Source organism: Cyprinus carpio, chromosome A22 (assembly GCF_018340385.1).
Source record: "Cyprinus carpio isolate SPL01 chromosome A22, ASM1834038v1, whole genome shotgun sequence".
In the NCBI taxonomy this organism is placed as follows: domain Eukaryota; kingdom Metazoa; phylum Chordata; class Actinopteri; order Cypriniformes; family Cyprinidae; genus Cyprinus; species Cyprinus carpio.
This window is the reverse complement of record NC_056593.1, coordinates 21,614,301-21,639,939: the sequence shown is the minus strand read 5'-3', so window position 1 is coordinate 21,639,939 and position 25,639 is coordinate 21,614,301. Positions and strand designations below refer to the sequence as shown.

Genomic DNA, 25,639 nt, shown 5'->3' with positions numbered 1-25,639 from the left:
TATTCATTTCGCTTTTGGTAGAAAATTAGAACTTTTTTATATTAAAAACAAACAAGCAAACCCAGCCCAGATTGAAAATGTAACACAAAAGTAATGTAACACTTTTTTTTTTTCCATAAAAAGTAACTAAGTAATGCAATTAGTTACTTATTTTAGGGTGTGATGCAATATTGTAAAGCATTACTTTTGAAAGTAACTTTCCCCAACACTGGCTGCTACTAACAATAATTGTTTTCTATTGATTTCTCTATTGATTATTATTATTATTATTGTCATTAAGGAACCAGAATAACACAATTCATTATAATTCCCATCCATACTGAACATGCATTAATGGCTTCAGATGTTTACTTACTTCAAATATAAGAAGCAATCGGCCAGTTTTTTTACTACTTTTATCGCAGACTCAAAAAAGGAACTCAGCTATTTAGCATCGGATCTGTGATCAACCATATAGTTTCCCGCTACGGGATGATTTGAGTTCATCATCTTCAGTATTTGTCTGCTCAATGGGACGCATTTTAATTAATTTCGGAGTGCCTCAGGACCCTGCTGTGTCACCGTAATTGTCACAGATTTATTTATTTATTTATTTATTTACAGTGTATGGTGAAAAAATGGTTTAAAACCACATTATATGTAGCTTTATTGTAAAACACGGTCAAATGTATGGTTTTTGCTAGTGAAAAATATGAATTACAATCTAATTTAATGTAAAAAAAAAAAAACAGCAAGTTTATTAACATTAAATCACTTGTAAAAATATATTTATACACATTAAAAAATCCAAAAAACAACAAAACAATACTCATATACCCTCATATAATTTCACATTATAATTTAAAATTTAATTCCATTCTTTGCAGTTCACATCAGTAGTGCCAAAACAAAATTGATGTATTGCAATTTTTTCTCATATTATTGCATTGAAACTTTAGATCAGCAAACATGACTAGCTTTATTACATTTTCTGTGTGTGGGTGGGTGGTTACTTGGATGTTGCTATGTGGTCGCTAAGGTGTTTTAGTGCATTACCATGCGGTTGCTAGGGTGCTCTGTGGGGTTGCTAGGTAGTTTCTGGGGTATTATGGGTGACAGTACGGTGACCATGCGTCCTCTTTTTCCCAGGCACGTCCTGTCCAGGATTTCTGTATCGCCTAAAACATCCAGGTTTTGGCTTTTCATTCTTGCTGAAGGTAGTGATAGAAAAGTATTTTGATGAATAACATGCAGGCATTGTACATAATCGACCAATCATGGCACGTGAGAAGGTAGGAACTACAGAGAACGGTTAAAGCGGCGCAAATATGGGTACATATTAGGTGTGTTTGATTTGAAGTGGCTCTGCGCAGACCGATCAGTGTTTAACATCAAAGTGCCGCAAGAGCATTTCAGAAGCATGAGGAGCATCTGCTCTCTAGCTCTCATGGCACTTTGATGTCATACACCATCATACACCATTAGTCTGCACAGCACAAACAAAGCCAAAACCTGGATATTTTAGGCATATAGAAACCCTGGCCAGGATATGCCCTAGGTGACAGCAACTTAACAAGGTTGTTCCTAAGTGGTTTCGAGGGTGTTTTGAGTGGTTGTAAGGCCATTGCTATGTTGATGCTTGGCTGATAAAAGTAATTATGTGAGACCGGGATGCTGGCAGCACTTTAAATTGTAGCAGACAAATGTGAGAACATCAAAGTTTAGATAAATAGTGCAAAAAAGGCCAGAAGTGTTCCAACAATCTCCTTTCATATGATAACTTACTGAGCGAATCAAAAAGAGACAGAGTGCATCTCTGGGGGCAGCGAGGGTGCTTGTGTTTGTAGGGTCTGGTGTTTTCATGCTTGCATGCATCGAGCTGCAGAGATGTGGCTGATGTGGTGAGAATGACCTCCTTTTGTTCTGAATGCATGTGTCTGAATGCATGGAGGAACAGTGTGTATGTACATTACTGTTCAAAAGTTTAAGGTTGGTAGATTTATTTATTTTTATTTTTTTAGAAATTAATATATTTAGTCAGCAAGGATGCGTTAAATTGTTTTTTGTTTTTTTTCATCAAGGAATTGTTAACTTTTTATTAATCAAAGAATCCTAAAAAAAATGTTTGATGGTTTCCACAAATATATTGGACAGCACGACTATTTTCAACATTGCTAATAATCAGAAATGTTTTTTGAGTAGTTAATCAGCATATTAGAATGATTTCTGAAGATCATGTGACACTGAAAACTGGAGTAATGATGCTGAAAATTCAGCTGCGATCACAGGAGTCAATTACATTTTAACATTTGTAGTTTTCAATATCAAATAAATGTAGCGTTGGTGAACATAATAGACTTTAAACATTTTTTTAAAAACTTACTGACCCCAAACATTTTAACAGCAGTGTGCATGTGAATGCTTGTGAGTTTCATATGGTTTTGAAAATTTGGTAACTCTTTAGATTAGGAAACACTATTCAGCATTAACTAGTTGCTAGTTGACTATATTGGCTGTTTATTAGTACTTATAAAGCACATATTAAAGGCTTATTCTGCATGACCATATTCTAGATCCCTTAACCTGACCCAGTGCCTAAACATAATTACCACAACAAATACCTTATTAATAATCAATAGGCAACAAATAAGCAGTTTGTCAATGGAAAACAAAATAGTGAATGTGTTAATTAATCTAAAGTGTTACCAAAAATTTTAATACACATTTTCAAGAAAAGTTTAAACCTATTAACCAAAATGTGATAAAAATGTTGTCAATGTTTTTTTTTCTACATGTTAGTTTGACCACACAACTTTGTTGGTCGCACCACATTTCTTTGGTTTGGTTTGGCAGTGAAGCAGTTTTTTTTTTTTTTCAAAGAAATAATAATAAAAGATTACGCCCACCTACTACTAAGAATTTCCTTCTTTTAATTAAGCTTTTTCTTCATTATGATATCAGACAATAATAATAGAATTACGGTTAAAATTTACTGCAGAATGCACTGCATTTATGCTAAACTTAAACTAAAATATACTTTAATATCATTTCCATTAAAACTTGTTAACTTTAAATATAATATTGAATTACACAATACAGTTTAATACTTTACATGTGTGTTAGTCGAGAAACCAAAATAAGTGCACTTCTTTAAAGCTCGAAAAGATTATTAAAGATTACAATAAGTGTTAAAAAATATAGTGATGAATGTGTCTCTCCTTACAGTACAGTTTTTTAAAATATTCTTATAAGATTTGAAGTGCACTGCAAGTGTACATTCAATACAATGAAGCACACTTCTTTTTCAGAAGGGCTAGCAAGGTCCAAACACAGTTTCCAGCTAAAGCAGGATTGTCTCATCAGGGAAGACATTTCCTTCAGGATTTCATCACTCCCACCTTCTTTCCTTTCATCTGCTTCTCTCTCTTCCTCCCTTTATCTCAGGAAGATATAGCATAGGTTTCTCTCTGAATCTACTCCTATGCAAGTGGAAAATTACCCATCAGCCCCCAGAGCATTACTGAGAGTCGAGGCGACCAATTAGCAGTGCAGCCAGCGTGAGAGTCCTGAACTTTGATAATTTGCAGTAAAGTAACAGTTCACTTACACATACTGAGAAGAAACCAAACCAGAATAATATATTTTATAATTAAGGCTGATTAAGTCTGAAATATGAGGAGCAGTAACGATGCTTGCCTCAGCAAACACCTCTAAAAATACACTATCTCATAGTGATTCCTGATAGTCCTACACTGAATAGATAATTCCTGTTCAAATAGAGTCATAGGGAAGACAGATGGTAATGCCTTTTTCATTTGAGCATTCTGCCATATGAGCACTTTTATTAACACTTTGTGGAGTATTTTTAACTGGTGTCCTTCATTATTGACTCACGTTGTGAGAATGTGTGTGTGTGTGTGTGTGTGTGTGTGTGTGTGTGTGTGTGTGTGTGTGTGTGTGTGTGTGTGTGTGTGTGTGTGTGAGTGTGTGTGTGTGTGTGTGTGAAGTCCAGAGGCACTCGGTTTTCCATAAGAAGTGTTTCCTCTTCAGGAAGGAGCTCCGTGCAGCCACTTCCTGTGACTGTTCAAACCATCCCAACCGTAGTTTATAAATGTATTAATACACAGTAATGAAGTCAGTGGTGTAAATGTGTGAGAATTAGCACCTAACAGAAGATTATACTCGAAAACAACACATCTGAACAAAGAAAAACAGAATCTAGAACCCTCACTGAAACATTGCTAAAGGATTCAGCTACCAGTCAAATACACTAGATTAGAGCATTATAGTATATCTGAAGATAGATAATATAGGAGCTGATCTGAATGGACAGAATAAAGTGACAGTGAAGTGACAGAGAGCTGAGATAAGAGTAGAGACTAATGGATGTTGCGTAGCCTTATGGTCTGTAGCGCAGAACACACTAAAGTTGGGTTTAGGAGTATGAATAATGATGTAGTAATGATGTTTCCCTTTGCACCACCAGTAACAAGCGAGGAGCACACCCATACATTCCTGTGACTCAAAGAGTTGAACATGTTAATGTGTAATAATAAATAATGATGATAAAAATATGCATATTATCATTAACAAAATGAATATTATACAGTTAGTGTAAAAGTATAAATAATAAAAATAATAACTATAAAATGAATGTTGTTAGTAATAATATACATCACATTGAGACTGTTTAACATATGAAGATGGTACTCAACACTAAAAGGTAAAAGTTAAATTTGGAAGAAATTTGGATTTACTAAATGAATAAGGCAAATGTATAATTATAATAATACAAAGCACACTGAAATTTCAGCATGTTATTTTGGTATTATTTATATAATAGTATAGTATTTGTTAATATTTGTTATCTTTATATTTTCAGTTTTTATTTTAATTGTAGTTTACATTTCAGTAAATTTTTCGTTTTTATTAGTTTATTTTATATTTACATTTATTTTATTTTAGTTTTAGCAATTTTAAAGGGATACTCCATCCCAAAATGAAAATGTTGTCATTAATCACTTACCCCCATGTAGTTCAGAACCCGTAAAAGCTTCGTTCGTCTTCAGAACACAATTTAAGATATTTTGGATGAAAAGCGGGAGGCTTGAGACTGTCCCATAGACTGCCAAATAAATAACAGTGTCAAGGTCCAGGAAAGTATGAAAAGTCAACGTCAGAATAGTCCATCTGCCATCAGTGATTCAACTGTAACATTATGAAGCAACGAGAATAATTTTTGTATGCAAAGAAAACAAAAATAACAACTTTATTCAACAATTTGTCTCCCCTCTCTCTCCCCACATCACTGTAGTACCATTTTGGAGAATATGAACTGTACTCAGGCAGCTTACGCTCTTCTGTGTCAGTCGCGCCACAAAGATGCACTGTTTTCTTTCAAATCAAAGCGTAAATATACGTAGAAAATGTATCCTTGTCACGGCTGACTCAGAAGATCGTAAGCTGCCTGCGTAAAGATCATATTCTCCAAAATGGTGCTACGCTGATGTGGAGTGACACAGAGGAGACAAATTGTTGAATAAAGTCATTTTTTTTAAACATATACAGCTTTAGTTCAACTACCAAAAATGTTTTTAATAAATGTTTGATTTAGGTTTAGTTAACAATAACAACACTCGTAAAACCTTTTAAAAACAGTTGCCTTGTATTCCTTGCAAAATGAATTCTGGCATTCAAATCCTCAAACAAACACATCTTTATGTTCAGCCCTCTTATAATGATATTCAGTTTGTGTGTGTGTGTGTGTGTGTGTGTGTAAGGAATTACATTTTATCTGCACACAAGACAGATCAAGACAAAGAGCTATGCTCCAAATACCATCAGACAGCACTGAAACACACCGATCTGTGAGATCCATGAGTCACCATCACCATCTGTGTCACAGCATACAGATACATGTGAGTGTGTGTGTGGTGTGTGTGTGTGTGTGTGTGAGAGAGAGAGCGAGAGCCGTGTGTGTGTGTGTGTGTGTGTTTGTGAGAGAGAGAGAGAGAGACAGCAATATACTGTCATTCATCTCACGCGAAAGAGTGATTGCGCTGAACTGAAAGAGGGAGCTGTATGGATGTGGGACAGGGATAAAGTGCGTAAGAGCAGACGTTCAGCCACGTCATTGTTCTGAGCCGGCCGAGTGGAAGTGATGTGCATTAAACACAATGCACTGATCAATAGGAGATTAATAGCACTGTTTTACTGCATTATCTCCCCTTTATTTATTCCAGGAGATTGTTGATGTTCCACTAATAACCATTATGAACATATATAAAAACAACAGGACAGGACTGTCATGTGCATCTGCAGTATGTTGCATCATGTGTAGCTGCATGTTTGTACACGGTTTGCACTGATTCCTTACGGACTGCTTCAGTATCGGGTGTCTTTCAACTAAGAATGAGACTGATTTCATTTCATTTGAGAATCTTTATTGGTGTGGATGTTCAACTACTACAGTAGGAACAGCTAATGTCTACCTACAGCTTTTCACAAACAGCAACAAAATGCCATGTGAAGAATGCAGCATCCTGCCTGACATTATAAAATTAATTAACATATCCTAAATAAACACAAAGTCACAGATAATACAACGAAAATCCTACAAGCACATAAATACAAAAAAAAAATACTATAATAAAACAAATATAACAACACCACACAGTACTAAATTAATTAACATGTGAACTTTTCAGTACTGAATGAATTTTTACCACAATCATAATTATAAATACTTTTTTTTTTTTACCCCAATTTTTATTATACAGACAAAATGAAAAACAAACAATCATAAAAGAGAAAACATTGTCTGCACTTTTTTCTTTTAACACATTTCTTTCCCACATATAACTAAATGAGGAAAGAGACAAGGAGAATAGTAAAAATAAACCAATAGACATAGCCACCCCCAGCGTTTCCTAAGAAACACCCCACAAAAGGATTAGAAAATATAAGACAAACAGTCTTTGTATACAATTATACTAATAAGATGCATATAATAAAAAAGAGAGAGAAAAAAGAAAAACAAGTATAATCAACTATACTAATAGTATATATGGATGGTAAAGTATTAATTGGAAATAGTATAAAGAAGCATACACACATACACATATGCATCCAAAACACAATACACACATATACCGGTTACAAAAATCGGTTCAATGTTTGCACAACCCATGATTTATATAATTAGTCGGAATCTAGAGAGGACATGGATCGTTGTGATTTAGAATCGGGTTCCAAGTTTTATAAAATTTTATTAGTTGAGCCCCCGAGTAGCATATTTCAATTTTTCAAGTGAAAAGGAATGACATCAGATCCTTTAACCAAGAGGACGTTCTCCACAGGGGTTGGGACACTTCCAATGCAACAAGTATGCACCTTCTAGCTATAAGAGAAGCAAAGGCAATAACCTCTGCTTTCTGCCTTGTGATAGAAGACAGGAGAGACACGCCGAAGATGGCAACCTTAGGACATGGAGATAAAGAAAACATGCAGAGCCCTAGACATGAACAAAAAAAGAAGCCCAAAATGAGGCCAATTTTGGGGCAGCTAAAGAACGTATGAGTGTGATCAGCGGGAGAGAAGGAGCATCTGGTACAGGAGTCTTCTGTTTGTGGGAACATTTATGATATCTAGCTTTAGTCAAATGAATTTCGATTTTGAAGGAAAGACTTTTACTTTTAGCTGAATGAGACCTTAGCCGAGCACATACATGGTAGAGTTAACTCTAGCAAGGGCCTCAGACCATAGCTCTTGCGATATTGATTTTATGTAGTTCTCCCAGGTTATCTTCAAGCAGTTTAAGAGAAGATGTACTATAAAGTAACCATGGCATGGATAGAGGATATACGACTACCACCTGAGAAGCTTTAAATAATTTCTCAAGCATTAGATTTATCTGGTAAGTAGAGGGAAATTGGGGAATTGGTTTTGGCAAAATTACGGAGTTGAAAATACCTGAACAAACCTGTAGAGTGTAAGTTAAATTTGGAAATTAAGATTGGTAAATGTAGCAAAAGAATTATTTCAATAAAAAGATCTGAAAAAACAAACAATGCCCTTATCTCGCCATCTTTTTAAAGGTCGATCAATACCTGGTGGCAAAAACAAGTGATTATTGCAAATAGGACTTGAGACCGATAGTGACATCCAAACGAAAATGTATCGAAATTGTTTCCAAATTTTTAATGTCGATAACACCTTGGGATTTTAGTATAACTATAGGGACGCAAAAGACAAAGGAGCAAAGACTAGTGCTGGGATGAGGGAAGAAGAACCTGCAAGAATTAGCTTCTAAGTGCACCAGTTGACCTCCGGCGCATTAATGCCATAAGAAAATCTTAGAAATATTAGTACCCAGTAATAAAAAATAAAATTTTATTAGAAGGAAAGATATATCTAACAAAATAAATAATACCTGCCCAAATGAATGAAGAGAGAATTTTATCTAAGCATTTGAAAAAAGATTTAGCACTGAAAAAGAGGGAGAGTACTGAAAGAGAAATAAAGTCGTGGCAAAACATTGTTTGTGTGTTCTTTTGAATTCGATCCTACAAGAGAAAGGGACAGGCTGTCCCACCGTTTTAAATCCACTTACGTTTGATCAACCAAAAGCACTGAAGTTATTCTTCAAAAAAAAAAAACTGAGGAGAATTATAATTTCTGTCACTTTGTCTACAATCTTGGATTAAAAAAAAAAAAGATTATTATTATTATTTTATTATTATTTTTCATTGAGCTTGAAAAATCTATAAACAAAAAATCCTTACTTCGCAAACAAAAGATACACACAAAGTTCACTTTTCAAACATAAAAAAATAAAATTAAGTTAAATTATTTAAATTTACAAAAATAAAATTAAGAAAAATTAATAAATAAAACTCATATATTTATAATTCAGGTATCACATCAAAATTAAAATACTAAAAAACACCACAAAATTAAAAATAATCAAAAGTAAATCTATGCCAGATGACGGTTTGGTCGCTAAACCTTTATAAAATTGTCTTTACCCATGTGAACAGTTTTATTTTAGTAATATTAATATACTATAATAGTATTTATTACTATTTTGAATCAGCTTGTATATATATATATATATATTCATATGTGCTTCTGTCATTAGCATATTTTCTACATACATTACTCTTTAGATTAAATATTTTTAGTTCAAGTTTTAGTAATTATCATATGTGCTTCTGTCATTAGTTTTTTTTTTATATATATTTAACTTAATCATTAATTTAATTAAACCAATCATAATTATGTAAATTTAATACTCAAAACAAATACTATTTAGTGGGAAGACAAGGCCACATTTGAGGGGGTTAGATCCCCAATAATCGACTCACAAAAAAAATCTCAACTTCAATTAATTCTTCATTTCAAAAAAATATCGGTGGGAAAAAAGATCTAATCTTAGATCCCCAAGAATCGACTCACAGAAGCAAATGGTTTGAAGTGATCTAAGACAGATGCCTATTAAAATGCTTTGTGTTGTCATTTCTTCTATTATAGGTCAGTGAAATATATTTGGAAGCAATGTTTTGTCTATGGAGTGTTTGTTTACTCAGATCCTAGCAGAGAGAGCTGCACTGCACACACAGACAAGAGAAAGTCTTGCAATGCAAGTTATTTCCTGGTTGACTCAGATCCTGTCTGCCGGGTGGCAAACCTGTGGCCTGTGAGTCAGCAGAGAACAGGGCACAAACTTGCCCTCAAAGTGATCACACAATAGTCTGTGCTGAGTCAAGCGACATGTATTCGTTTCAGAAAAGTAGAGTAGGGCGGCTGGTCTCTGGTGCTCTGCTGGTGAGCGTGAGTTTGCATATCTCTGCGTGATGCAACAAAGATTACTGAAACACTTCCCCATCATATGGAGGGAAAATATACCGTACTGGAAGAGCAACGTGGTATTTGTCTTGCAAATATTGCAGTTTTTCATTAAAATGCTGGAACCTGACCTCTGAATGAGGGGTTTTTTTTTCCCGGGAGGGTGCTCATTATGCAAATGCTGCAGGTTATTGTTAATTATGCTTGAGATGCTGCAGCTACGAGACAAACACGAGGCTTTGATCTATGACTGCTCAGAGGGTTTTCAAAGGAGAGGTGTTTTGTGTTAATAGTGAATACAAAAAGTGAAATTTTGCACATTTTCACACTCGTTGTCATCATGTTCCATTCAGACCTGCTCAAAAAAATCAAATCAAAATTTGTGTTTAAAGTGAATGCAGAAGAAGCATTTGCAACTAAATGATTGCATGCTATTTGTGTAAAGAACAATGGGACTTTTTCTGTTGTGGGAATCAAAAGCAGAATTTTCCTGCATGCAAAAGAAATCTTTTGCATGTAATTAAATCAAAAGCAGAATTTTCCTGCATGCAAAAGAAATCTTTTGCATGTAATTAAGCAATGCAAAATTTTTCAAACGAAAATCTTTTGCATGTAATTTTCCAGTGAATGGTCACGGCAGAACAGCAGACGGGAAGAATGAAAGTGCAAATTCCCTGTAGGTGGCACTTATAAAAGAACAGCAGACGGGAAGAAAAAAAACACAAAACCCAAGAATGAAACACCAAAATTCAGAATTTCCTAAATAAAAACAGTAACAAATGCAAATTGGCCCTGTAGGTGGAACATTTAGGGTTGTCCGTCAAAAGGAGATTTAGAAATACCCCAGTTCAGGTTTACCCTCATTGATTAGCCCTGGTATAATATGGGTGTTGGTCTTCTGTCCTGCTAATGTGATTTCCTTTAGTGTTACAGCCCGAGGCGGCTCTGAAAATCACTGCTTATTACAGCCATTCACTGGTTTTGGGAAAAGACACAACCTTGAGTTGCTGTTTGAAGGTCAGTCCCGGTGTCATAGGTTGCATTAGTGCCGTCCACTTTTTCAGCCGCCTTGGTTCCAGAAGTGTTTTAATGAAGTGTTTTTGATAAAGCCTTTATTAAAGAGTTACAAGAAATCAACCAAACCAACCAGCTTGTATGAAGTGAATCAAAACGCTACAAAATTCGATTTGAAACAAACAAACAAAAAAGTATCTGAAAATCAGACAATAAGGCAATGTTACAAGACTGTATACTTAATGGTTTTAATGAGGAAATGAACTATAATCTCATTAACCATTGCAAAATGACGTAGTAAAAAAAAAAGATGGATAAATATAAAAATATTGATTAAAAGATGCTGAATATGTTTAACTCCCTTAATGGGACTGAGTGGGCGCTAGAGTGTTATTTCGGTGTGTTTCGTTAATTTTGGCTCTGATTGGAGGAGATGTTCTGCAGAATCATGGGTAATGTAGTTTTTCCAACAGGAATTATTTATTCCACTATAAAGAACCTCATGTGGAATAGAAAGTTTCCATGGATATTAAAGGTTCTCCATGGAACCATAAATCCCAAATTCCCAATAAAGAACCTTATATTTTAGAATTTAGCAAAATTGTCTGTTCGTAAACATCACAAAGCCATAGTGGTTCTGGGTTTAAAATCACATTGCATTACATATCACACTTTCATGGCAAGCTTATTGCAATAATCTTGTTGATGATATTTTTTTCATTTGGCTACATTTTCCTAACATTGTCCCTGCAGTTGGTTGCTTTGGCTTTTTTATAACAATGGTTTAAAAAATATTTACACAGAAATTCATTTGCTTATGTTTCATAAATAAGGCTCTGCATCGTTTAAAATAATACCTTTCAAGGAACTTGCGCCCCCTGCAATACACACAACCTTCAGCCTACACTTTAGAATTGCATAATTCACATCCTGTGGCATAACACGCACAAACAGAGGAACAAGGTGTTTTGACAGCATATACAGATTTGTGTTTGTAGCTGTTTATGCCTCAATCTGTATTTTCACCCGCGTGACCTTAAGCTGTGCTGAGATTACGTTCATAATCAGTGTCTTAGACAGACAGATCAAAACACACACACTCCTCCCTCTGGAAACAGGCTGTGTTGTTTGCTGAACAGATTGTAGGGCAGGTACAGACTAATCGTCTGTGTTGGCGGACCATGTTTTAAGACTTAGTGGGCTATTTATCAAGACAATAACCTCCCCGTCTGACATCCACCATCCTCTGTTCAGTGTGGGAATATCTTAAAGTATTCATAATACTATCATGGCTGCAGCGTTTGTGTGTGTGTGTGTGTGAGTGTGAGTGTGAGTGTGTGCTGTCTGGCCTCGTGTGCCACGGGCAACGCTATCTCTGTTAAGCTTCTTACAGTCAGGGAATCATTATGGAGCAACCTGTTTCTGTTCATGCCAAGAGTCTGCAGTGAGATTTGCACATCCTCCCCGAACACAGAAAATTAAACCCGGACCGAAGGCTGAAAGTGTCTTCACACTGGGTAATGTGGCTCTGCAGTGCCTCTAAATTGGGTTGCTTTGACCCTCCACGACCCAGAGTATATGAGGACATGTGCAGATCACATTTGGCCTTTTCACATTAGGTTAAAATATTACTTTACTTCAACATTATTAAAATACTTCAACATTAGTAAAAGACACAAAAATTTATCTTTACCACAATAAAATATCCATAATACCAAGAAATCTAATTTTAAATAAAAATAAGGGTTATTATACCTTTTGTTACTTGAAATAAAATAAATGTTAACTAAAACAAAATAAAATATAAAAACAACTAAAAATGTATTTTAATTTAGGTAGTTCTGAAATATATATGTACTTATTAAAAATAAAAATAAAACTAATAAAAATGACAAAAGCACACAACAATATTATTAAAAAATTAAAACAGAAAATATAAAGATAAAAAAACAATTTAAACTATTAATAAAAACTATAATAGTATAATCTGAAACAAAAAAAACAGCAACAATGCCATAAAAATGCTGCAATAAAAACATTGTTTGTTTTTTTTTTTTTTTTTTTTTTAGAATAAATTAAAGGCAATACAACATGTACTCTCATGATATACACTACTGTTTAAAAGTTTGGGCTCAGTAATACTTTTTTTCTTTTTTGTAAAGAAATGAATAATTGTATTCAACAAGGGCACATTTATTTAACCGAAAGTGACAGTCAAGATATTTATAATATTACAAATAAACTGCTATTTCAAATAAATGTTGTTCTGGAAAATTCTATTTCTATTAATCAACTGTTTTTAATATTGATAATAATCAAAAATGTTTCTTGAGCACCAAATCAGCATATGAGAATGATTTCTGAAGGATCATGTGACACTGAATTCCACCTTAGATTTTTTAATACCTACAGTATATATATATATATTTTTTTTTAATGTTTAATACTGTAACGCTGCTTGCTTCAAAGCAATCTGTTGTGTAAAGTGCTATATAAAAAAATGTGTCATGTTGTGACTTGATTTGACAGGAGTGCCGAATTGCAGAGCCGGTGCTATCATATCCACATCACTGTGATCAACTGCTTTCTTAACTAATGCTTTCTCACCACTTGTCATTTTAGTTGTGTGTTTATTTTGTTATTGAGGGGAAAGCACATAACACATATTAACATATTCATAGATGATTGCAGCAGACGTTAGGCTGTTCGCTAACAGTAAACTGCTGCTCAGGTATTTCCAACTTCTTTTTATCCCTAAAACGGTGGTCTCCAAACCTGCTCCTGGAGAGTCAGTGTCCTGCAGACTTTAGCTCCAACCCTAATTAAACACACCTAAACCAGTTAACCAATGTCTTTAGACTTACTATAAACTTATAATTGTTTTGGAGCTGGCTTGACCTAAAATCTGCAAGATGTTTGCTCTCCAAGAGCAGGATTGGACAACCTTTCCCTAAGAACTTCCCCGTAAGTGTATCAGGGCCTTTAAGAAGGAGAAGGTTGGATGGAGACGTGGCTTGGCAAGGTAGTACACATGCTCTGACACACTAAGCAATCAGTATTTATCATCTTGTTTGGGGTCAGTGGTGATTACTCACATTGTTTTTGCGGCTAAATGAAATGCTGGTGTGACTGGCCAGAGTTCTGACTGGGATGTTGTCCTGAGGAGATGCTGGATCAGCAGCCGCGGTCAGGAACTTATGTAAGACTGACACTGGATCCTGAGAGATTGAGCCAGAACAGTGAATGCGCCTCTGTTTGTGCTTTTTCTCATGATCTCTGGCATGGAATGTTTGGGCCGTTCCAGGGGCTTTTCATGCCACAGGGCCTTTCAATTGCCAGCGCTGAATAGCTTCAGTCGGGTGGTCGTGATTTGAGCTGACCCAGCATAAACGTTTCTCTGCCTGTTCTCCATCAGAGCCATGAATGAAGAGCAGGAGAGGTTGATGGGACTACAAATAGAGTTGCACATCCAGTTAAAGGGGTCACTTTATGGAAAACAGGATTTTCGTTGATCCTTTGGACATAAAAGTGCTTAAAGGAGTCATGAACAGGAAAATCAAGATGTCCTTGATATAATCACATATTCACAGAGGCAACTCTACTCTGAAAAAAAAATGTATGATTTACTTTGAAACAATTTTCACTGAGAAATTGCTAGTAAATTTCACAATTACAACTCGCAAGTAATACATTGAATCAGAAATAATTAATGTTAAAAAAAAAAACAGTAATAAACATTATTTACAACTGTTAAAAAAAAGTACACAAAAAAACTTTTACAACAACAATATTTTTACAGTAAACAATAAAAACATACTGCAAGTTTCACACCTTAAAGCTAACTCTTCAGTTTTAAATATTAATACTAGGGATGCACAAATACCGCTTTTCCCAGAACGAATCTGATACTGATACTTTCATATTTGATATTTATCGATACAGAGTACCGAAACATACAACATACTTCACTCTCTACAATCAAAAAAAAAAAATATATATAGAATACAAAAGAATATGAATCGTGTTAGGTGGCTTCACATTGCAAATAGATATTTCCTTTAGTAAAATTCACACTACAATATTCTTTTAAAAACTCTGTTCATTTTATTGTTCTGTGATGTTTCATCTTTAATTTAATTGCACAGTGCTCATCATATCTACAACATGAAATGTGCTACGACTTATAATTTAATCACAACGTTTTCCTGTAATAATATAAACAAACACACGTTATAAAAACATTAAATTATATACAACAAACAAACCAAAGTTTACATAAACTGAAAAGCCCAAAGACTTACATATAGGCTCGACTCATATAGTGCAATTATCGTCAAGCAAGCAAAAATCTGAAATGTGCTACGACTTATATTCCAAAGTGACTTATACTGTATAGCCTAGAGCTTTTCATATAGGCTGCTAGTTTCATCTTTACTGTAACAGGGTTTCCACGGGGTCTTAAAAAGTCTTACATTTAGCTGTATCAAATTTAGGGCCTTAAAAGTCTTAAATTGTACAAGAAAGTTTTAATTATGATACCAAGAGGTCTTAAATTTGGGGATGGAAAGACCAGAATTGCGATATGCTGATTGTGATGATAAAACTTCAAAAGGCTATGATTTCATGAGCACGGCACGTTCAAAGTCCGGTGCTGCGTTGCTTTGTGTTCCACTGTTACTGGGGAAATAGTTATAGGTCTGCCAAAAACATCACCTGCTGGCAGAGAATGAATGTGCATTTTCAATAAAACTGTTGTTTTGTTTAGATTTCAGACAAATGCAAAAATCGACCCGTTTTTTCCCTGCAAACACACAGAGCTTTAAATGTTAACTGGTGGTTCAATAAGAAGACAATACGTTATAAAAATCTAAACAGAATAGGGGTGTGCGATATGTATGGTTTTTAATAATATCGTAATTGTTTTAATTGTTAATTGTTTTAATGATGTGTGATTTTATATTATCGATTATATTGCGAAAAGAAACAAAACACATTTAGCGCATTTAGAGTGCGTTCTTTCACTGAATGCATGAATCAGTCTATTAAAATGCATTTAGAATTATCACATAATTAAAGATATGGGGCAGAAAATGTATATATTTATATAATTTCATACAGTCAATATCACACTAAGAGTGAAGTTTTTTCTCCAAAAATCAGCATGATTACAAATGTGATATTGATTTTATACAACAATTCAATAAAAAATAAGACTTACGTTTTAGACACCATATTTGCTCCATTTCTCCAACAAAATTAATCCCAAACACAGCTACAGTGCTGTTTTGCGTCTCTGAGTAACAGGACGGTGTTTCGTTCCTGAATAGGGTTGGGTATCGATTGTTTTTTTTACGATACCGGTGCCATATCAATATTTTTAAAACGGTACCGGTGCCTAAACAGTGCCTGAACCGATACTTCAAAGAAAAAAAAAGAGCCATGAAAAAACTATGGATAACATTAAAGAACATTAAAAATATTTAAAATAAATCCATAGCATTCACACGCTCCTTGGACGCTCTCATTTCCCAAGTTGTGCTTCCCTTACTCTAAGGCTAATAAATGTATTTCACGATCTGGGTCATTATTTAATACAAAACCACACATAATGTTTCTACTGAATCTCTGTCAGTCACTCTGATATTTAGTTAAAATGAGTGCTGTGGCTTTAATCAGTTCTGTGAATGACTGTATGACTGTCATTCTTTATAAAGTAGCAACAAAGTTGTTTGTAAAGTACAGTACTGAGCAAAAGTCTTTAAGTATTTTCAACCCAAAAAAGGGGTTTAAGCCAGTTATTTCTATCTTTTGCTGTAGTGTGTCAGTAGGAAATATCAGTTTACATTTCTAAATATTCATTTTGCCTTTAATTTTAATAATAATCTAGTGAGATTCTTGAATGCACAAGCAGTCTGACAACAGTCGGTGCTCCACACAGAGATCTGATCTCACCATCATCAAATCTGTCTGTGATTACATGAAGAAACAGATGAAACTGAGACACACTCATTCCAGAAGAACTGTAGCAATGTCTTCAAGACATTTTAAGAAACCTGCCTCCAAAGCCACAGTACTGTGAGAAGTTTTAGGCACTTGTTTAAATATGCTGTAAAGTAAGGATGCTTTCAAAAATATAGTCATAAATGGATTTTATTCATCAATTAACTTCTATTAACAAAATCAAATCAATATTTGGTGTGACCAACCTTTGCATTTAAAACAGCTGTTGTCCAGGTACACTTGCACATATTTTTTTTTAGGTAGCTTTGCAGGAAGGTTTCTTCAAGCGTCTTGGAGATATAACCACAGTTCTTCTGGATTTAGTTTGTCTCATTTTCATCTGTTTTTTTCATGTAATCACAGACAGATTCAATGATGATGAGATCAGATATCCATGTGGACCACTGGCTGTTGTCAGACTGCCTGTGCATTCAAGAATCTCACTAGATTATTATTAAAATGAATGTTTGGAAATGTAAACTGATATTTTCTACTGACACACTAGAGCTAAAGATATAAATAACTGGCCTAACACCATTCTTTAGGGTGAAAATACTAACATGCCTAAGACTTTTGCACAGTAGTGTATGTATAAAGTAAGTATAATTAAAACAAGTATATTTAAATAAGTATAATTAAAGTATATGTTAAGGGCTAGATTTTCGCTGAAGGAAACAGCTGTGGTGTGATGAGCGGTGAACGGAGCGAAAACTACAGTAGATGGGAAACTGATTGCTCCCTCGTGACCTTTTGTAAACTGTATTTATGACAAAGAACTGCACAGATACAGATATTCTAACAATCTATTGATAAACACACCTTGTGTCCTCTGTTTGAGTCCGCTCAATCTGCTACACAGCATTAATCCAAATGAAGAACATGCTAAGTTAGCAAATAACAGCAATTCATATTTGCTATTTAGTTTTAATCCAAATGATGCATGTGCTAAGTTAGCAAATAACAGCAATCAAGACCATGTAACAGAAATGTGCTCTCGCACTCTCTCTCAACTTACCTTCAAGTAATTTAAGCAATTTGTGCATTGTTTTAGGAGTGCAGTATCAGGCCCAATGCCAATACCAGTATCGGTATTGGTGCATCCTTAATAAATACATAAATAAATAGAGTTTTTGTTGTTCATCGTTCTGAAAAGCCAGGATGTGAAATTGAATTTTCAAATCAAGTTGAAAAAAACAAAAAAAAAAAAAAAAAATTTATGGTTAAAACTTCACAACTATCATGAACTACTGTACATTTTACATGTGAAGAGATTAGCCAATCATAACAGAGCTCATTTACATATAAAAGTGCAGCATCAAAAACAACCTGTTTTAATTCTAAAGGTCATAGAAAGCATGGGAAATACTAATGAATAAAACTACACACTATGTCTGTTTGTTCTAGACATAAGTGGATAATGGACCAAAGGTGAAATTATAGGATGAATGACATCTTTAATGTCCTCACCACGCAGAGTACATAAAGTGTGGCTTGCAGTGTGTGTGTCTATAATGTAGGACTCGAGTGTCATTAGTGTGTGTGGTTGTGTCTTTGTTGTAGAGTTACTTAGAGACCAGAGCTGGGTTTACAAAGAGGAATGGAGGGAAAATACTGAGCAAAAAAAAAAAAATCAAGAGTGAGATATTTCAGTCCTCAGAGAGGGTGAGTCATACAGCACAGAGGAATCGAGGTGTGTGCATGTGTATGGGTGTGAATCTCAGGATAAGTCTCATTCACAGTTACTGGAACGTGAAGGTGAAGAAATCTCCAGGATGAAAGTGTCGGCTGGGTGGTATTTGAAGTACAAAGGCTCCTTTCGAATACATGTTCCTTACATTTTCATTTCCGAAAATGTTCATTTCAGATTTAACCGAAAATTGAAGTGCAGTTCACAAACACATTTTGATATTTCACTAAATGCAAGGAATGATAAAACAGATTCATATGAATTTCAGTTGAAACCTACCAGGTTTTGTGCTACTTGATCATGATGTGTAGGGCACAGCTTCCTGTCTGGCCAAAGGCATTATTGATCCTCATAAACACTCAGGACGGCAGAGTAATTAGCTCCCAGAAGACCATAATATGAGTTCATACCTGCTTAACTCCTGAATCCTCCACACCGACAGGCCACTAAAAAGTGTGTAGATTCTCTAACATTAGCAGTGGAGAAAATAATGTTTCCAAACAGGCTTTCCAAACAATCTGCCTGTCTACCATTGGTCAGACAAACAGGAAGTCCTGCCCCAAACCATGCCATTAGTTGAGCTAACTGACATGTCATTCAAACAAACAGAGCCATGTTCTGAAAGCACCACAGAGTCCATATTCTTTAGGATGTTAACGTTCTGAACCCCTCACATGAGGATTTGTCAAAGAGGGCATCTGTTGTTGTTGATTCTCCAGCAGCTGTTGTTTTGTCACTTCCGTTTCTTGATTGACTGTGAAACAATGGGACGGGCAAGTGCTGCCACCTTGTGGATAAACTATTTATTGCAAAAAATCAATGCACAAATGTAAGATGAGCAAAAAGTATGAGGTGTTAGAAAGATAGCCTGTGTGCATACAGTACATGTGCACTATGTCACGATGATACGTCAAGATAAAATTTTACAGCATGCACACTATATGCACATAAAGCCCAAAATATACTTACGTTTTGACATGAAAGCTTAATGTATGCATACAACCATCAAACTATACTTTATTTGATAGGATGTGCAAACACAGGCACTTCACATATGACCATTAGAAAATGTTATCCTTGTCCAGTGTCTGCGCAATTTCTCTCCAGAAGATATTAAACAAGGATACAACACAATGCATATAAACATAAAGTTGCATATGTTAGCATGCACAGACATATGCATACCTTCATGTTTTTGTATTGATAAATGTGTGTAGATTCTGTTTTATAGAGATTTCTACATCTGTTTAAGCCCATATCTTATTTTATGTATGGGATGTATTTATTGTATGTATTTTAACAGTTATAATTTTTAATTCAATACTCTGTAATTTCTGTTTTAAATTTACAAGCCTAACCAGGGACAGGGGTTGCAAATTAGTCATGGCTATAAACCTGTATGCATGGCATCTACTTTGTATTTTATAAAGCAATGTTCTATGTGTTTGTCCCTGTCAAATAAACATTAAATAAATAAAATAAATTATGTATAATCTAGAGCGTGATTTTCTGAATTACAAATGCGCAAACATTGAACAATACAATCATCTCTAGTCTCCAAAGCTCCACAATTCCTTTATTCCTTTTCTATTTTTAAATACTGCCAAACTCAACCTTCCCAACACGACTCACCCGTATTGAGGATGGAAGGGAGCGCTGGATATTCACTCCCCCAACCTACAATCCCTGCCGGACCTGAGACTCGAACCCGCAACCTTTGGGTTACAAGTCCAACTCTCTAACCATTGGGCCATGACTGCCCCGTCATGCAAGCAGTGTCACAAATAAATCAGATTGAAGCAGAAAATCATAACTGCGGACTGATTTAACTATGAGGATGTGTAAATGGCACCTAACCATGCTGTCTTTATTTGTCTGTCTCTCAGGTTGTGCAGTCTGACCCTGAAGAAGCTGATCGTTCTGAAAGAGCTGGACCGTGAACTCAGTTCTGTTGTTATCGCTGTCAAGATACAGGTAAAATGACATCGTTATTACGTGACTTCTGCATGTGTTCCGGCCTGTCGAAGGTGGAGTGTTGCTGTGTCGCTCAGTGTTTGATATCACACGGGCTCAGCGCTTTACACAAGGCACTGTGGTAACTGTGAGCTGTTGCCAAGGCGACAGCTTGCTCAGTGGGAAGATAGGATTGAACTCAATGGCATGTGGGGGGGGTGGCTGAAGAGGTGCATTGTGGGATATACAGGGGGGTAATTTCAGAGCACTTGGAGGCCCTTAGCATTCCACATAGGTCGCTTTGGTCACACTGTGTTTGGTACTTCTGTAAGGCTTTAAGAGTTTAAAAAGAGAAATATTTTGACTTCTGTGTATATTATAAATATTACTAGATATTAATTTTCTTAGGTAAATAGTACAGCTTGCAATGCATTAAAAAATCATGTTTTAGGTGCCATCTTTGCATTTAAAAACATGAGACACAGTGATCCGGAATGGTTTTAAAAAAGCGCAGCACAGAATGCCTCCTCCGCCTTGTTGTCGTCAAATAAAACAGCCAACTTGCTGCGGTGAACAAAAGTTTGCAACGCTTGCCCCGCCTCCAGGGTCTTCTGATTGGTTCACTGCTTTGGAACTTAACATTGATGGCCAGTGCTGCGTGAATAAGTTTAAATTCTTTTAACACAAAACCAAAAAAAAAAAGACCAATCATGTGACCAATCAACCAATGTTGGTTAGATTTTGATTGGCAAACATTCTATCAGTGTTATTAAAGGGAGATTTTTAAACAAAGACGCTTTCAAACCAAGACAAATGGACAAAAAAAATGTGATGCAATAAACATTTTAATTTGAATGAATGCCTGTTAATGCATCCGTTCCGACCGACATTAGCTTTTGCATGCTGTATCTAATCTGGTGTTCTAATCTTTTTTATCATCACATTGTGAAAAAAAAAAAAAAAAACTGGCCAACCAATAAATTTAGTTTTTTTTGGTCACATGTTCATAGATGCCATGAAGAAATTATCCACAAACCTGAACAGTTAAGAAAATGAAGAGGGTTTTAGAATCATTGAAATTTTTTATTTTCTATTGTGATATTATTGTAAAGTATGTCAATTATCATGGTTATCCATCAAAACAAATGTTTATTCACGATTAAACGTGATCATATATTTTAGATCTTTCCTCACAGCATGGATGTGATCTTACATGTCCAAAGATATATTAATTTCATGTATTTGCACATTAGCTTTACCTAGGTTTTATATATCAAGGTAGTATTTGATGGACTGCCTTTAATTTATGCTAAATTGAATAAAAATCACTGTATTGCTGCATTTTGTCACAAAATACAGTAATTACAGTATTACAGTAAAGAGAATATAATGATAATCACTTTTGATAATAAAAATGTCTAGTAAAAATTATTTGCAATACAGTAATGAGAGTTATACTGTATTGCATGTGCTTAATCGTCACAGTTGAAACTGAGTGTCAGTGATATTTAAAGATCAGTCTTAGACGGCCGTTTCTTACACCTTCAGATTTCATTCCCAACAGGAAATGATTCTGTCACTCGTTCTGTGAGGATTAGAGCACATCCTCTTAGGTAACATGAAGTGCACTTGTCTCGCCCACTCATCTCTTCCAGATGGATCATTGAAGGTTTTAAACAGGTTTACTGTGTGCTCAGCAGACACTGAAAATAAAGGTTGTCTTATACTCCCAAAGTGGCGCCTCAGCGATTAAAATAATGGCTGTTCTTCAAAGGGACAGAAGATAGGTTTCTGTCAGATATCTCATTATTTCTCCTCTTCTGCTCACTGAAGTGTCCGCCTGAATCAACACTTTGAAGGCCAAACCATTCACAGCTCTTCCGCAGTCCGGACACAAGCAGACTGAGCTATTTGCTATTCATTCAGAGCTTGTTAGTGCAGCGAGACATTTTCTCTATCTCTGTCTCTTTGTTTTGAATTCAAGAAACAGAAGGGTTGAATGTGCTTTGCAGAGAAACCTTGATGGATGTATTCTGTGGTTCCCAAAGAGCTTCTTCACATCATGTTAGTTCTGCTCATGGGCTTAGATGTTGGTTTGGACAGTAGCGTACCAAAATTAAGAGACTACTGAAAAATCACTGGCAGTATTTGTTCATTTGCACATCTTTTGTATTTACAGGGGGAAATATTTATTTGATCCCCTGCTGATTTTGTTAGTTTGCCCACTTACAAAGAAATGAAGGGTCTATCATTTTTATGGTAGTTTAATTTTAACGTATAGAGACAGACTACCAACCAAAAAATCCAGGAAAAAAAAAAACATTATATAAAGGTTAGAAATTGATTTGCATTTTAGTGAGTGAAATAAGTATTTGATCCCCAAGCAAAACATGTGAAAGTGAGGTGACACAGCCAAGTATGGTGACCCATACTCAGAATTCATGCTATGCATTTAACCCATCCAAAGTGCACACACGCGCACGCGCGCGCACACACACACACACACACACACACACACACACACACACACACACACACCTTGTCGTAACACACACACACACACACACACACACACACACCTTACACACAAACACACACACCGTGAACACACACACACACACACACACACACGGAGCAGTGGGTATCATTTATGCTGCGGCGCCCGGGGAGCAGTTGGGGGTTCAGTGCCTTGCTCAAGGACACCTCAGTCGTGGTATTGCCGGCCCAAGACTCGAACCCACAACCTGTAGGGTTAGGAGTCAAACCTCTAAAATACATTAGGCCACAACTTTCCCCAAATGCTTGAATGGGCTACAAGTACATCAGAGAGAAGCTTGGTGAAAAGGAGACAACTGTTGGTTCGATTATTCGCAAATGGAAGAAATACAAAATCGTATCAGCCATCAATCGGCCTCCGTCTGGAGATCTGTGCAAGAACTTAAACAAAAAAAAAATCAACAAACAAGATAGAACATAAAATTAATTGTTCAGTAATTGTTACTTGGTCATATACAGAAAAAGAAGCAACAACAAGGTTTGAACTTTAAATTTACCTACTGTGGTATATTATTAATTGTTCAGTAATTGTTACTTGGTCATATACAGAAAATGGACAGCTACAACAAAGAAGAAAAAACAGTCTCAGACAGAGTGGGAAGGTTGTGAAGCGCTGACCTTGCCTGTGTTTCTGATTAATATACTGTGCTTAAACATTATAGAGCCTTTAGAGCGCCCAGATTATTTATTTTTTTATTTTATTTTTACATTTAGAGTAATTAGCCACCAAGAGTCATTTTCAGAATCTACCAGGAGTCAAACTTTTTTGTCAAACTCTCAATGGATATACTGTATATCCATTGAGAGTTTGATAAAAAAAAAAGTTTGAACTAATAAAAACAAAAAAAACTATATAAAATAAAATTAATAGTTTTATTCAGCAAGGTGTCACACATCAAAGGGAGCGTGGAATGAGGAGACTACTCAAACACAAACTTTTAATAACAAAAACCATAGGGAATCAAAAATGACATGGGGAAATGACAATTAAGATTGAACGTGAGATTCGGGAAAACACTGGGCTAAATACAGGATCGACATGGGGAACACCTGGATCTAAACAAGCGAATTAACAAGACACAGCTGAATAAAATGGAACTTAATGGGAACAGGAACAGGACAGACCAAATAAGGGCATAATCAAACATGGGGGGAAAACTAGGACATGGAGCGTGTGGGGGAGGAAAACACACACAAAACTGTGCATGGGCATGACTCAAGGATGCATTCAGTTGATCAGAAGTGACATTAAAGACTTTTACATTGTTGCAGAAAAAAAAAATACAATTTCAAGTAAATGCTGTTCTTTTGACATTTATATTTATCAAAGGATCCTGAAACCGTATTGTAGTTTCCACAAAAATATCCAGCAGCACAACTGTTTTCAACACTGATAATAATCAGAAATATTTCTCGAGCAGCAAATCAGTATATGAGAATGATTTCTGAAGATCATGTGACACTGAAGACTGGAGTAATGATGCTGAAAATACAGCTGCGCATCACAGCAATGAATTATATTTTACAATATATTCAAATAGAAAAGATCTATGTTACATTTTAAAAATATTTAAATTTTTACAGTAGTTTTGATAAATGCAGCCTTGGTAAGTAGATGAAATATAACTATTGGCCACTCTGCCAATGTTTAGATATGTGTGGATATGTGCATTTGTCATTAAAACCCCATATCAGTCAACCAGTAGTGATTATCTGTGTGTTTGTGTATGCGTTTCACGTGAGCTGGGCTGTGACGGATCGCCACATTAGCAGACAGATGAATGCTAAAGCAGGGGCCCCTGTTGTCTAGTTAGTATGACAGCTCATATCCGTGACTGGCCTCTCAAATGTGCCTAATTTGCAGTGAGCGAAACGGACAGTAACAAGAAACAGAACTGATTCAACACATTCAGTGTGACTGACTCATTTTCTGTCTTGTTTTATGCTTTCGCTGTCAAACCATACGGACAACACTTCAGTTTGCATCAGTATCAGTCAGTACTCAGTGGCATCACATTCCTTTCAGTTTTGAGACTACGTGGGTTTATTTCCAAACTTTGCTTCAGCATTTGATTTGATTTGCTTGAGAGTTCATCTGAAGTTTCTTCTGTGATTATTAATGAATACATGTGTTCGTAAGAGACTGAGATCAGATACATGTCTCTCTGTGTTCTCAGGGGTCGAAACGCATCCTGAGGTCGAATGAGTACATGCTCCCACCCAGCGGCCTGATGGAAACAGACCTGGAGCTCACCTTTTCCCTGCAGGTACATCTGTCTGAGCCTGAACTGAACATACACTGTTTAGCACTATTCCATCAAGATTAGTTTGTCTGAGTTTCATTTATTAACAGAGGACGTCTGTGACTTCATGTGCCAATTTTGATGGGCCTAGGTGTTACTTAGGTGAGAATGTCTACTGTCTGAATGAGGGTGTTATAGAAGGTCATGTGATCTGAATATTTTAGGTAATAGGGTATATGTCGTACGTCACCTGACCAAACCAGGAAAACAGGTCTCATCACTTCCGCTTGTCAGAGAACATGCTAACAGCCATAATTAATAATATTTAAATAATAAATAATATAATAATAAATAATATAAC

The 25,639-nt window shown here is 35.5% G+C and overlaps 1 protein-coding gene across 1 annotated transcript in view; it reads left to right on the top strand.

Annotated features, from left to right (window-relative positions):
* LOC109099903 (phosphofurin acidic cluster sorting protein 2-like) overlaps window positions 1–25,639 on the top strand; it is a 70,614-nt gene that overhangs the window by 5,510 nt on the left and 39,465 nt on the right. Inside the window, exons 2-3 of the mRNA XM_042712243.1 lie at window positions 20,413–20,500; window positions 25,213–25,302. Of these exons, the coding sequence (XP_042568177.1) occupies window positions 20,413–20,500; window positions 25,213–25,302 (178 nt within the window). The remainder of the gene's footprint in view (window positions 1–20,412; window positions 20,501–25,212; window positions 25,303–25,639) is intronic.